Source organism: Poecilia mexicana, unplaced genomic scaffold (assembly GCF_051168715.1).
Source record: "Poecilia mexicana isolate PSO_F unplaced genomic scaffold, ASM5116871v1 scaffold_2, whole genome shotgun sequence".
NCBI classification, from domain to species: Eukaryota; Metazoa; Chordata; class Actinopteri; order Cyprinodontiformes; family Poeciliidae; genus Poecilia; species Poecilia mexicana.
In genome coordinates, this window is record NW_028263371.1 from 14,273,152 (window position 1) to 14,288,487 (window position 15,336).

A 15,336-nucleotide genomic window follows, 5' to 3' on the forward strand; every position below is an offset into this window, starting at 1 on the left:
ATCATCTGCAGAAACACACTGCTCGATCAAAAACAACCAATCACAGCCAGGAGGAGGGACTTAGCGCTGTCAATCATCCCCATGTAGGAACTGCTCAGTGTATTGTATGTGCTGTATGCAAAATGAATATCTCTACTTTGATTTCACATCTGCTTTAAATGAATGCTGACAGTAAGTGAGTAAACTTGTTATAGGTGAAAAGGTGCTAAATACAAATGCATGCCAAACGTTTTTAGATTTTTATTTGTAAAAACCCAAAACATGCCTCACTCTCCTTCCATTTTATCTTGTTTTCTGTTGGGTTAACACGTTAAATGCTCCCCCCGCCCCCCAAAATACACTGAAAGGTTTGGAAGGGTTTGGACAAAATGCAAAAAAAATAAATAAAGAAGAAATTAAGTGGGGTGACTGCTCTGCAAGACGGTTCCTGGCCTGGCTGCTCAACCCACACTGCATTTGATTAAACAGACAGAATTTGCCAAGTTTTGTCAATTTGAAGCACAAAACCTTTACAGCGTATCGACCCAGACGGTTCAGTTTGCAGGATGAATGCATATAGCTTAATTACATTACTTTCCCCAGCCGTTTCGATTAATTTTTTTCTTTTACCAGTAAGGCAGCTTTCTGTTTGTTAAGGATTTGTACAATTGGAAAGTTAAGCTCAGTAAAAAAAATTTTTTTCACTGCTTTCTTATTAATGAAGCTGTTGATGTGCCGAGCTCGACAGATGAAATACAGAAACAAAGCAAACAGCATGTACTCTCTTTTCCTTTTAAGTTCCCCAAAGTGTTTAAGAGGCTATTGATGAGGCGGAGCGATGAGCCTCGTGATCACTACAAGGACTTTTGTTTTATGGTTCGCTGTTTTGAGGGATTCAGAGAACACAGGAAACCTATTTAAATGCAACGTGGCAATTAACCGCAGGGTTGCTGCTGACGCTGAGCCTCCTGCACAAGATGAATGAACCACTAAAGACAAATGAATCTGTTTTGTTGGTTTGCTCAGCTTTATGTGTGACACCATTGTGATGCTATTTTGTCTTGACGAGAAGCAACAGTTTGGAAACAGCAATCATCCAAAATTCAGTTTTGAAATTTTTTTACGTATGGAAGGAAAAGGGCTGGAGTCAGTTTTGGTGCCCTATCAAAATAATAAAAAAAAAATATATATATGTATATTTACTCATTGAAATTACAAATCACAGATACAGATCTAAACATTACCTAGTATGAATTGATGGATGGTTGCTTTAAAACTGTATGAAATAAATATTACACTAAATAATCATTTATAATTTAAATATAAATTTAAATATTTAAATGTATGAATTGAAATAAATTTATAATAAATATTTAAATAATTTAGATGTATTTAAATTCTTAAATTTAAATACATCTAAATAATTTAAATATTTACTATTTAAATTATTTATGATTTATAAATAATGTTTAAATTATTTTATATATTTATTTTATATTTTTTCTAAAAGCATCAATTTATTATAAGGTGCAATGTTTGTAAAACATTCACAGTATTTAATAAATAAATATATAAATAAAATGTTGCCCCTCAAAACTCTCTGCCCTGGGCTACCGCCCCTGTGAGCCCTTTCTAAAGTCTGGTCCAGGGCGCAGCAAAGGACAGAGCAAACACGCTAGGAAACACATGTAGACCCAAAGTACAGGTAAAAATTTATAGCAGACATATACTGTAATAATTTCTCCAGTAGTGTAGTTACTTTCCATTTCATTAAAGTGAATTTCGCAGTAGCTTATCTCGGACAAACAAGCAGTATTAAAGTCATATTTGCCCTGCAGTAATAAATAATCCACGAGCATGTCCCCTTATTAGGTAATGGTGGCACTTTTTCAGCTGTGCCTTAATTGTGTTTCCCTGGGGTACATAACATTATCGCTATTGGAGAACAAATAAAGCACGGTTTGTCTTGTGAATATTTATAGTTTGTACACGGAAGAAGGTCATTGCTTCATTTTCTGCACATCATGAATCCATATGGTCTCTGAGTAATTGTGCCAGCCTCGTTTTAGTCAGACGGTCCCTAACCGGAGGAGGCAGGCTGAGTAGTTGATGCTGGATCGCGGAGCGGCAGCAGCAGCTCAGTCAGTCCGTCGCTGCGGTCCATCAGAGCGGAGCGGCTGGTCATCAACATCCTCCTCAACGTCCGCGGAACTCAGCTGGCCGGAACGCTGCTCTGTGGTTCCGAGCCGTGCTGCCCCCCGCAGCCGGTTACGACAGCGGCGTTGGAACCTTCGTGGACATGAGGACAGCGTCTAAAAGGTGGACCGGGAATCCCGCACGGCTTCTTTTTTCGCAGAGCGAACGAGAAAGGTGGTGATGCAGCACACCGAGGAGGCGCCTCGGTCACTCCATAGCTTCACAGCTAGCTAGCGTTAGCAGCCTAGCCACACAGCTAGCGTCCCCGGCAGGCTTTTAAAGCTCAGCGTTTTACACCATCAGCTGGGTAGTTAACACAACAGGAAGCCTATACGTCAAAACCGGAATATTTAATTTTTTTTATTCATGTATTTCCTCTGGCGTTAGTCGACATTCCTCCCCACATCTGTTAGCCAGTATTAGCAGCAGAAGTTAGCTTCTCTGGCTGTTAGCTTCTATAGAGGCTAATCAGCTCTCGCAGGCTGGCACTGTCACAAAATGAACTTGGTATTCAGCCTGCGAACACGCCGATACATCGCTGCTCCACGCTGACGTTAACAAAAACCCGCGGTATGAGCAAACACAGTCTGCGGATAATCGTTTGTGTTAACAGCACTTTCACTGGTTGTGTTTTAGTCTTTTAATCGCGGGGCTGATTTGTTTGATTTCCACTCATCTTTGCCTCGAAGTCAAACATTGCCCACCCATCAACACAATCGGGCACAGCCTTGGATGATGTTTTTTCCCCCCTCATTTTTTTTCCAAGTGCACATTCGAAGATATTCGATGAATCTGTCGTCTGTTAGAGTGAAAACGACCGCGTTGTGTTTATTGGGAATATTTGGTACATTTTAATGCACGTTACAACCGCATTTCCCCTCTCGAAGGAGATTGGACATCTCGATTCTCCAGTTCTGTTAATTGCATTTCTGATTTAATGACAGGCGAGATTACAATCTGTACCAAAGTGCAACAAAATCGACTAAAAAAAAATGTTGGAGTCCAGGACTGTTGATCACACAGTTGTTGCACAGCCTCCTGATACCTTAAGCTTCTTGGAAATATGTTTGTCATTTTTCTCATTGCTGGAGGATTAAGGATTATTTTGTGTGTGTGTGAGGGGAATCTGACAAACAGCACAGGAAAGGATTGCTTACTATTTTGATGTTTCATCTGATAAGGGTGGATTTTTCTTGACTTTTCACAGCGTGTTTCTGTAATTTTAAAGTGTTAAACTCTGAACAGGATCGTTCTACATGCGTGTCGCTGTGTGATACCGATAGTTACCTGGAGAAGTTGTGGAATAACCAAATAAAGCCTATAAATGTGCAACCTCATTGAGAAAATGTCTAAAAATTGAGAAATGATTCTTAACTAAATCTGTGGCACAATTGTTGGCACCTCTGCTGTTGGTACTTTGTGTAATTTCTGTTTTGAAAGGTGCAACACTCGATCTTGAGATGCATACTTGGAGAAGGAGCACTTCATGTTCTTGTACTTCGTGCAACATGAAGTGCTTTTCTATGCAGTTCTTCTTTCTGATTCCTACCAAAACCACCTGGGTCGTCGGTTGCCAAAAAACTCAGCTTGAAGCCGTTTCACACCAGGGTATTTTGTTAGACTCTGTTCTATTGGGAGGGAAAAAATGAAAATTTAAAACCCTCGTTTGGGTCGGCTCATTTTCAAGTGGCTCTTTTGACAGTGGATCAAAGAGTGCGGGCCGCTGATCGTTTCAGATGCGATCAGCGATCCGCATCGAGGTTCAGTTGAAGGCAGAACAAAACCCAGGCTTTTAGGTAAGCCGGCTTGCAGCAGAGTTCAGTTGAGTCTCCACACACCTGCCGACCAGGTGAGGTAGTGAAAGCCTCATGTTGTCATCTGATTTAAGGGGTTTCAGTTAAAGTCCTAGTAGAGGTTAGTAAGCTCCACTTGGTGATCTCCCTTACCTTTAACCTAATAGCCTAAATTAATGGGGCTTTTGTGTCAACGACATATTTTCACCCCAATAATATAGAAATTCTTTAAAGCTAATCATAAAGTAATGTATTGTTTAGGGAAGCAACTTATGATCATTTTGGTAATTGATTATTCTTATGATTAATTGAATAATCAGATAAAAATTGACAAATTCTGCAGATTTCTCTTAAGCCTTTTTTTATTCAGTATTCAGAAATACATTAACAGATAAAAATAAACAAATTTCTTTTTAAAATGAAAAAAAATAAAAATTTTATTGCCTAAAATTCAATAACATTTCTACAGTTGATCGTTTGTAATAAAGGCTGCATCTGCAGCTAAAATTATATACTTATAACAACATATGAACAGTTCAGCCCTTTCTGCTCAACTGCACAATATATCTTATATTCTTTTTACAGAGTTTGAACTATACAACTTCAGGAGTTCTAGATGAAACATATTTATAAACATGAGTCTGCATACTCCAGTCAAAGATTAATCGATTGCTAAATTAGTTGACGACTACGTCATTAGTCGATTAATCACTATTAATCCGATTAATCGTTTCAGCTGCAGTGCAGTTATAGTCAAACCATCTCTTCCATCCATCATAATAGAACAGGAAAGGACGACATCCGCAACTCCAGCACCTCTCTGGTTAGAAAGCACCACGGCTTTCTAACCATGCCACCAGACGGAGGTTTAAGGAGGCGCAGCACAAACAGACGAGGTGGATTAGCAGCGTTTGCAGTCATGAGACTGTCACACAGCAGCAGCCCATTAAAGGACTGACTGCTACCAGAGATACCCTCCTGCTCACAACAGTCCCATCTACAGAGATACTTGGATGATATGAGTTGTGATATTTAATTTCCCTTTGGAATGAATAAAGTGTCTTTGAATTGAATTTTAATAGCTGTTTTTCAGATTACCAACAACGGTGCCCTTCTGTTATTTATTGGATAAATGTTCTCAACTGGAACGTTGGATTTTTCACATTTCTTTCAGCGTGAGGTTATCCTGCCGCAATAAAAAAGCTAATTACCTTTTGTCATGAGTGCCAGCAGATCTGCTCCTGCATCTGGTAGCTGTTTTATAAGTGGAGGCCATTAGTAACACCTGTCTTTTCTTCCCAGATTCACCATGACCCGTTCCGTCCCGACCAGTCGCTTCTTTGCCGAGGCGCCTCGTTCCCCTTTTGCTTCCCGACGCCCCAACGCAGGGATGAGATAATAACGCCCAGCAGCCGACGCATGCCGCTACACCACCACCACCTCTGTGGCACCTGGAAACCAACACCCGCCCCCCTGCCCCGCCCCGCCCCCTTCCCCAAGTTGACTTTTTAACCCGACCCAGAAACTATGACGACGCCGGCTCTGCTGCCGCTGTCGGGCCGCAGGATACCCACTCTGTCGCCAGGCGCCTCCTCCTTCACGCACCACAGAGCCACGTTGAGGCTGTCGGAGAAGTTCATCCTCCTCCTCATTCTCAGTGCCTTCATCACCCTATGCTTCGGGGCCTTCTTTTTCCTCCCGGACAACTCCAAGCACAAGCGCTTCGACCTGGGCTTGGAGGATGTGCTCATCCCGCACATCGACTCGCCCAAAGAGGGGAAGCACGGCTCAGGGCAGGTGATAATTCACGGACAGGGAGGACACGACGAGAACAGGCACAGGTGAGTCGAACGACTTCCCGCTCTGGCTGCTAGCTCTGTGCAAAGTGTTGTGTGATTGGTCAGACGTTTGTTGCCGTGTTTTATGCAGAAATGTGCTCGGACAGCAATTTTGATATTTTTTTTCAACACTATACGGCTTTGTATCCGCAGGTGACATGAAAAATGATTAACTGAGATAATGAGGAATTATGTACATTTGTAAAATTCTTCACTAATTCTTAACTAAAGGTAAATACAGTTACCTACTGTAACTGTAAAATTTCAGAAGAAATTTTAAAGTGCATCGGTCACACTTGAATCAAGCGTTCTGATGCTGAAAATTAGCAACAGTGCTAAGGTTCGCTTGGTGTCAGCACCGTGGGGTATCACTAGCATGTTGACTAACATGGACACCATTCATGTGATGTATGGAAAAAGTAGCTCAAATGTTTATATTAGCTGTATGGCTAGCATGACAGCTATCACTGGCATGTAGAGCGAGTAGCATGTTGACACTACCAGTAAGGTGCGAGTTATCCCTAGCATGTTGACCAACACTAACTAACTTCATTCAGTGTGCAAACATTAGTGTATATGCTTAAATTAGCTAATATGCTAAGGTTAGCTGTCAGTAGTATGTGGGATATCACCATCATGTGAAGTCAGCTAACTCCATACAGTATGCTAAATCTAGTTAATGCATAAAAAATAGCTAAAATGCTTAATTTAGCTGAAATGCTAATGTTAGCATGAGGGCTGTCACTAGCATGTTGAGCAACCGGCATGTTGGCACAACCAGTAGGATGTGGGTTATCACCAGCATGTTGACTAACACTGACTTGGTCCATTCAGTATACAAACATTAATGTAGAAGCTAAAATGAAATGCTAATGTTAGCATAGTTAGCTTAAATGATGTCAGTAGTGTGGGGGGCATCACAAACATGTGAGCTTACATTCACTTTCTCCATTCACCATACTAAATGTAGCTAATATGTAAAAAAAATTAGGCAAATGACTAGTGACTGAGGACAGACACTAGCATGTTGAGTGGCTAGCATGATGGATAGCATTGCTTTACTCCATTTAGCATGTAAATCGTGGCCCCAGTAATGGGACTTTTGAACGATTAATAACTCCTTGATGGAAACTGTAACGTCATTGTTCATGGAGGAGGCGGACGTGTGACGCTAGCTCTGTGAACGCTTTGTAAGGGAGGAAGTGGGAACCCCCAAGGGTAGGGGGCCGACGTACACAGATCGGGAGGGGATGTCCCACAGGTGGTCTACGCTGTTGTAAGAAAATATATGTGCGAATACGAACAACAACTGCCCAGGTTCGGTTAAAGTGTGTAGGGGCCTTTAAAGCTTAAAGCTCAGCCGGGAAAGTGTTTATCACCAGACATACAGGTTTGCTGCGACGGCTGAAAGGTGTGGCGTTGTTGGCAGAAGGATGCACGCTCCACTGAACCTTTCCAGACACGTCAACACAGGTGTTCCCTCCTCCCTCGCCTCTCAGCACATCTGTGCTCTCCTGTGAGCGCTGCCACCTTTTGTGTCTCCTCCGGGTTTTATTGTTCAGGTTCTGAAACAACAGACATTTTATCACCTCGGCCCTGTTCTCAAATATTTTTTTTTTCTTCCTGCTGGCAGATCGTGTCGAGGTTTACGAGCTCGCACACTTGTCTGTTTAAAACAGGCTTTAAAATCTGTTGATTATGAGCTGGATGTTGTTGTTGTTGCATTTGCATATGTGATTTGGTGTGGCGGAGTCTCTGCTGCTTTGTTGCTGTTCCTCTCTTATAGATGATATTCAGGGTTTTTCCAAATAGCATGTTGTGCTATTTGGAACCCAGAGCCCTGGAGGATGTGCATACACGTCGTCTGTCAAGTGTTATTCTTGGAGGAGTAAAATTACTAGTGCAGAGGGTTTTCCTGCAGAAACTAGGGCAGGAATTCTAGTGTGGAATTGCTTGTTTTGTGCATAATTTACCAAAATGCTGTGAAGTTGCAATGGAGGAGATGCCTGCAGATGTCATCCGGAAAATCTATTGAAATCAGGTTATTTATATAGTGCTGATTCACAACAAACAAGGGCTGAAACGACTAATAGGATTAATGGTGATGAATTGATTATTGAAATGGTAATCGACTAATTCAGTAATCGATTAGTCATTAACTGGAGTGAACAGAATTAGCAGTAATTAAGCCAAAACTTTACAAAAAATGTATACTTTTTCCATTTAAGATGAAACGAAAAACTTATTTTTATAAATATTTTCTACATAGAACTCCTCAAGTAGCAGAGTTTGTTTCACCTGGTTCAAATCCTGTAAAAAGAAAAAATTAAATAAAAATCTCATATCAAGCACCTTTTGCTGTCCAGTTTTTTAATGGTTTAGTTGATAAAATGACCAACACATCAGTCCTACACTGTACTGATAAGTCATGCAGAAAGGCCTGAGCTTTTCACATGTTGATAAAAATCTGGTTTTAGTTACAGATGCTTAGAATAATTGATACTTAAATAACTGTTACTTGCAGGCCTACAACAAAACCATTTTTTGCATAATACCATGCAGCACTACTAGAGTTATTGGTGTTTATAATGCATTTTGGTGAGAAGTTCCTGTTTTCTGGACGTCCAGTTGCTTGCATCAAGTCGCATCAAACAGTGTGTCAGGAATTCACATCTTGCATGCATATTAATATTCAGCCTATCGAATGGAGTCTCACTACAGTAGATGTCCACCCCTGCAACATGTGATAGTTCCTAAGTGCTGACAGTCACAGAGTGAGCGTCCTAATTGCAGCTTAGAAAGAAAGACATGAGGAAGCCAAGGATTTATCGCAACTGATATCATCATTACAGTATTCAAAAGCAATGTTGTCGTTTGATTTTTGAATATTTTGCAGCCCTACTACAATGCCCTGTCTTCTATGTTGAGCTGAGACTCTGGGATTTCAGTATAATAAAGCTTGAGGATGCTTGGGTCTCTACGGTAATACATGTGGCGTTAGCGTTGTGTTCCGTTTGTTCTCAGACGTTAGATTTTTTTCCTGTTTCCAGCCGTGAACGCAACAAGAAGATGAGCTGAGGTCAGAATCCTGACTGGGAAAAGTCAGAGTCCAGTATCCAGTACGGCTGCCACTCGTATAGAACATAGCACACAAAACTTTTGTGGATATTCCGCTAATGTCGAAAAAAACACAATTTTGCAATTGCCGTTTTTTTCATTCAACAAGAAACGTGATTAAAATCGCACGTAAATAAGTTTGTTGACACGATAAATCATTAAAAAAAACACATGGCTCTATCATCCTTCTGCCACTTCCTGTCGTCGTCTTCAGCTTTTCTGCCGGTAACAAGGGGGAAAAGGTTTCCCCCAGAAAACTTGTTAACCCTGGTGGTTGGGTGCTACTGCAGTCATTCATACAGCGGCTCGTTGTGTTTTTGAGTTAAAAAATGTTAATTTGACAGGAAATTTGAAAATATCACTTGATAGTTAGGTTATTGGAAGATTGGTGCCTGAACACCAACTATATAAAGTGTTAAATAATGCAAACATTTTAAAAAGACTTGAATGAATAGCAATGTTTAGCCTGGTGAGGGCACAAGAAAAGCCTGGAGGCCCGCCAGGCTTATAATACACTGAGGGAAAACTCTGCAGTTGTTGATCACATGACGGGCGAAATACACTAATTTCAATCCAGCCAAAAAAACCACAAAGATAAAAACTTGTCAAAAAGTTAATTTATTTTTCTTTTTTAAATTGTTGTTTCCATTAAGCGAAATTTAATTTTGTAAAATTCAATTTGCACAATTTTACGGCCGACGGAAACGTAGCCAATGACACTGAAAACTGCTTGTTTTGGTTCTCATTGACTCAGCAGCAGCATCCAGACTAAATATTGTTGTTGCCTTTAAACCTTTGCATTGTTTATTCATAGAATATATAACTGATTGAGAAAGGATTAGATTGTTGAGTCTCTGACCCCGCCAGCTACCAGTCAACCACTCGGTTACATTGCAAAGCATTGCCTGGACTGCAGTATTTTGTTGAGCTGGACATTTCATGTGTTATGGTTTCCATTATGCATGTAGTTGGACGGCAGGTTTATTTTTAACAAGGGTCTTGATGTAAAGCTTTCTTATTAAGTCTGATCCATAACATTAATCTCATTACGTCCAAAGCTTTTAGAACAGCCACATCCATCAAAGACAGACGTTTAGTTGTGGTGAAGCACAGACTGAGCTGGTAAAAGCAGAAAATTTGATTTATTGTGCCAATTTTTTAAACTGTAATGTCCCTTCATGTCAACGACATGTTCGGTAGCCATCGACAAGCTTCTGCTATGATTCTGTTTGGTGTTATCAGAAACGGGAGCACTGATTCAGACTACCATGGATTTAGCTTTTAAACACAGTTTGCAAACTTTTAACCAGGGCTGGTTACAGATTTCCTGTTGGAACACCCACTTGTGTCCAGCTTTCATAAATCTAGCTGCTGATTTAAGGTGAAGTTGAAGAATGGGACTGAATCAGCTCCATCTTTATTCAGAGTGTACTCTCTGAAAAACCTGAAACTGCCCTGAACCAAGCCTGTTATGTGTGTATAGTTAAGCTTTTTTCACACCACTGTACATCAATTAAGGCTAGCTAAAATAATTCTTAATAATGAACTCAGTTGATTTGGTTTGATAGGAGGGACAACAGCACACCATTTAAACCGTCGGCTATCAAAGCACACTGATTTATGGCGCTGCTTTTGCCAGGATTAGGAAGGACAGTTTGGCGACGGTCAGAAATTGGACGGCGTTTGCTTGGTTAGGATCCTGGCCATTTACTGAACATGGTTTTAAAAAGAGAACTGGACGCTGGAGTAGAATGAAAACGCCCAAGCTTTTTTGTTACAGACTTTAAAGGCACAACTGCACCTCACTTGGTGTCACTGCTTATTGTTAATGACGCTTGACCCAGCCTTTGTTTTTTTGCTGTTGTGATAAATCATCACAGCCCAGGAGACGTGCTGGATTAATCAGGAACATCGAAGCGCCTAAATTTAGCATTTAGTTCTAATTTATTTAGTTTGATTTTCGATCTCATTCCTGTTTTTTTTTTTTTTTTTTTTGTCATGGTTGATCAGGTGTTTCTGTATTGTTGCAGTAATCAGCCGCCTGGTAGCACAGTTAAGACAGGAGCAGATGATTTGATCTTGTATCGGTGATAATCTTAAAGAATCTTTAAGAAAAGCATGATCCCAAGCCAAAGGAGCTAAAACTTGGAGCACAAACAATAATATTTAGAATTATTGAAGGTTTTAGCATTTAAAACATGCGTCTTATGGTGAAAAGCTCTTTGTCGACACAGCTTGCTTCAGTACATAAATACTCCCCAAGCTGTTTACATTTCCCACATGTTATTTTTTCCCTGACCTGTAGCAGTCGGGTCAACGCGCTGAGGCTAATGGGTTTCTGTAAGTGGCGTAAAGCCGTGCTTCCAGCCCAAAGAGCGACTCCTCCAACGCTAGCCGAAAACATCATCTTTGAAAAGGATCGTTCCCATAAGTGGCGGTAGAGGAATAACTAAACATTTGACACGCTGAGCCGACTGGAGCACTCGGCAGCGAGAGACGGAGGTCATTAATAACCGCAAAGCTAGCGAACCAGAAAATGGCACTTTGAGTAAACATTCAGTATGAAACAAGCATAATGCTTTGCAAAAGAGCTGCTGAGAGCGTAAGATTATGTTCCAGCTTGAAATTAGCTGTTCTACACAGTTGTTCTGGCCAGATGAAGATCATTCTGTACTCTGGAGCACGACACGTTGTACGAGTGCAAGAAACCAGCCAGGAAATATAAACACACATCAGACACACACCTGTTACCTGCAGACATGGATGCAGCCTCAGTCTGGTTGGCTCTTACCTCCCCATATGACGGTAAAATGATTCATTAGACATGATGTAAATACAGAGTAAGTGATGCAGCCTTTAATTTTATACATGAATGTATGGAAGCAGAGAGCTGATAGTTTCCACAAATGCTTTTTGTCTTGCGGTTTTCATGACCATAAGAGATTTAATTTCCCGACGTTTTCTCGAGACGACGAGAAAATTTTGTTCACTTATCTGGAGATGACGTGTGAATTTGTCATTTTCTCGGGATAGGTGAATTTCTCAGGAAATTGATTCGTTATCTTGCGAAAGCTTTCAGGAAAGTAACTTATCTTAAGAAAACCATAGAATTTAACGTACCTCAAGAAAATGCGGAATTCATTTATCTGAATTTAAAAAAAAAAAAATGCGGCTTTAACGCGTTCAGTCCCTCATTGTTGCATTTATCAAATTGAAATAATGCTGGCAAGAGAAATTTGGTCTCATTCAAGTCCAGACTGTAAATGTAAACTCCTGGTTTTGTTTAATAACCACGGTTGTATTTTTAATTTTAATCTACACCCAATAGCAGCCTTCCTGCACAGTCTGGAAAACTGAGGGATTGATTTCTAATTAACACTGCACTACACACCCATCATTTATCTGAAAATCAATCAGTCCAGCTGATAAATTTAAATGGAACTTTTTCATTTATTCTCCCAAAAGGAGATAAAAGGTCTGGGAAATCTGGAAACATAACTCTGGATCAAAATGTGAAGGAACTTCACAAACCCAGATGGCTTGAATCACTGAAAATAGCCTTAAACACAAAAATCATCGGAAGGCTATGAACATATAAGTTCAAAAATATGAAGTGCATCATCCTAACAGCGGTTCAGCTTATTAACGACCAGAGGCAGAAAGCTGTTGACCGTTCTGCTGATGGTGAGGTCGTTTGACGACAGCTGTTCGATAAGTTCACTGAGGGGTCACGAAGAGTCCCTGGGGATAGACGATAAATCCTTTTTATTGAATAATCAAACGTTTAGTTTTTGAAGATTACAGTTTTTATTTTATTTTTTTTTCCCCACTGACACACTGTCTGTGTGCCCAGGGCGGCCATCTTGTTTGACAAGCCTGTTTTACAGTTTCTGTTTATCTGGACATTAAATCCAGGTCAACTCTGATGGAACATCAGGGCCAGCTACAATTTTATTTATGGGAATAACATCGTAATATTAGGAGTTTAAAGTTGCAATTTTATGAGAACTCCTACAAGAAAAATACCAAAAACTAAAAACGTGGAATGTTTAGCATCTGGTGATGTTTTACTTAAGATACAAAATCTTTCAATACATCAGCATCAACTAATTATCTATAAAATGACTTTGCAACAAACATGCAAACAACCGTCTACTATGACGAAACAAACTGAGCTGCTCCTTTCAGGTCCTGATAGTTAACCGTTTTCACTCCAAGACTTTTTTTTTCTAATTTTAAAACGTTTTTTTGTTGCTTTTTGCACATCTTTTATCTGCTAATATTATAGCTGTTTTTAAAAAAACCCCAATTAAATTAAAATTCTTGTAACCGGGCCCTAATGCTCCATCGTACAAGAATTGACTATTGAAATAAAAGCTGCTTTTTGAAAATCTCTGTCATTTTGTTTTTAGAAAAACCTTTTTTTTAACTCTGTTTAAAATTGTATCTGGCATGAAAACGTCGGCTCTTTTTCCTCAACATGTCTGGTCTCCTCCTGGTCAGATGAGGTCATCAGAGATCTGGCCGCTCCCTGAGGAGTTCAATGCTATTAACAAGATGGATATCCTCTCCTCTTCTACTGTAATATTGTGAAATGAGGAAAAATCCGTTCTGCTGTTTTCGCCGCCAGCTGGAGTTTGAGAACAGCAGAGGAACCAAATGATATGCAGTCGCTTGAGGGTGGCGAGCTTTTCTAAATTTCCAGCTGCGGCAGGAATTTGGCAAACCGTTTTTTTTGTTTTTTCTTCTGTGGTGTAGCTGTCTTGTTTTTTCTAAAGCTGTCGTCACAGCTGTATTTTCTCACTTGCTGCCAAAAAATCCATTCCTATTATCTCCAACATTCTTGCTTCCTGTCATTTTACAAACTTGAAATGTACAAAAACGATCACTTTCTCCGTATTAGAAACGCATCCTGGCTGTAAAAAGAACACAGTTTACATCTGAACCACTTTGTTTCAAACATACAGTTTTAAATGTTATTTAGGGACAAGAAGCTGCATTTTACTGCTCAGCAAGAATAAAAAAATATTTAAGCTGCCAACAAAAAAATTAAACTAATTGTTTTCAAGTTTCCACATATGGGAACGCTACCCCAATAAGTCTTTAGGAATTAGGCGACAAAGCTACTTTTCGGCAAAACCACAAGCAGAAGTAGGAGCTCAGCATGTGATCCGGCCTGGTTTTTGTAAATATGTCGTCTGTGTTTTATGATGTTGCTTTTCTATTCCTGTTTTGTATCACTATTGATTTGACCCATTCACCCTGGTTCCAGATTTTCAGAGTGATAAAAGCTCAGTTCTTGGGCTGGCAGATCTAAAGGACTAGATCTTGTGATGTTATATCACCACGCTATTTCCCTTCAAAGGGAAGTCTATCATCCATTCAATAACGCTTTATTCTGTTGATGAAATCACAAAAAGAACATTTTCCACACTTGTTAGTAGAGAAGCGGGACGCCAGCCTGAAATCAGAATCAGTCTGTTTTTTTGGTGGGCGAAATGAAAATAACATGTTTGTTGATGCATAAAGGGGGTCATTTTGTAAAATCTGCTATTTTTGTTTTCAGATTTACCAGGTCTGTTAAAGAACCAACATCTTTCTTTGTGGTTTGTATTTAAAAAATATGGCGTCATATTCCTGGTAAAAACTCTTAGGAGTATGTTGAACAATCACAACAGTATGCATTTATAACCTAAGGGAGCGCATAACTCTGATCATGGGCATTTTCTTTTGTACGCAGGTCCATGAACGCAGCACGAATAGCGGTAAAATGTGCTCTCTCAGTTTAGCAGGCATATTTGTCAGTTGCGGGCAGTAATTCTTGAGATTGATCTGATTGGCTGTCTTGGATTTGAGTTGAAATTCCATCCAATCAGAACGAGTTGCTGCCACCAAACTGACAAATACACCCATTAAGCAGAGAACGAGCACAAGTTACTGGTGAGAGCGTCCAGATGGGTGGAGTTAGCACATTTTACTGCAAACTGTGCTGCGTTCACAGCAAATAAAGGAAAATGCCTTTGATCGGAGCTATGCACTCTCTGTTAATAAACGCGCTGTTGTGATTGTTTAATTTACTCCTCGGGGTTTTTGGCAGGAATGTGACACCATAAACCCACCTGAAATTGAAATGGGGAAAATAAGACCTCAAAGAAAAGTGAGGGTTGGTGGTCAGAACCAGCAAATCGGTGCTTGTCCAGGTTTTATGGTAGTGGACAATGGTTAAAAACAAAAATGATGTTGAATTAAGATCTTTGACTTTAAGTTGAATAAATTGATGATGCTGGAGATTAAAAATCGTAAAAATGCCATTCACACCCAAAGTCTTTTTGTAACATTTCCATATTTTTTCTTTAAGTTTGGACCGCCACATGCAAAGTAAGAATAAGTGAAAATCTGCTATGATATTAAAG

The 15,336-nt window shown here is 40.0% G+C and overlaps 1 protein-coding gene across 2 annotated transcripts in view; it reads left to right on the forward strand.

The window, feature by feature from the left end:
* Nucleotides 1-1,704: 1,704 nt before the first annotated feature.
* The window catches only part of man1a2 (mannosidase, alpha, class 1A, member 2), a 110,649-nt gene continuing 97,017 nt past the window's right edge, over nt 1,705-15,336 (forward strand). Inside the window, exons 1-2 of one of the 2 annotated variants that reach the window (XM_014996737.2) lie at nt 1,705-2,349; nt 5,271-5,809. In XM_014996737.2, the coding sequence (XP_014852223.1) occupies nt 5,496-5,809 (314 nt within the window). In that variant the 5' untranslated portion in view covers nt 1,705-2,349; nt 5,271-5,495. The remainder of the gene's footprint in view (nt 2,350-5,270; nt 5,810-15,336) is intronic. The other variant, XM_014996736.2, reaches the window with a different exon arrangement.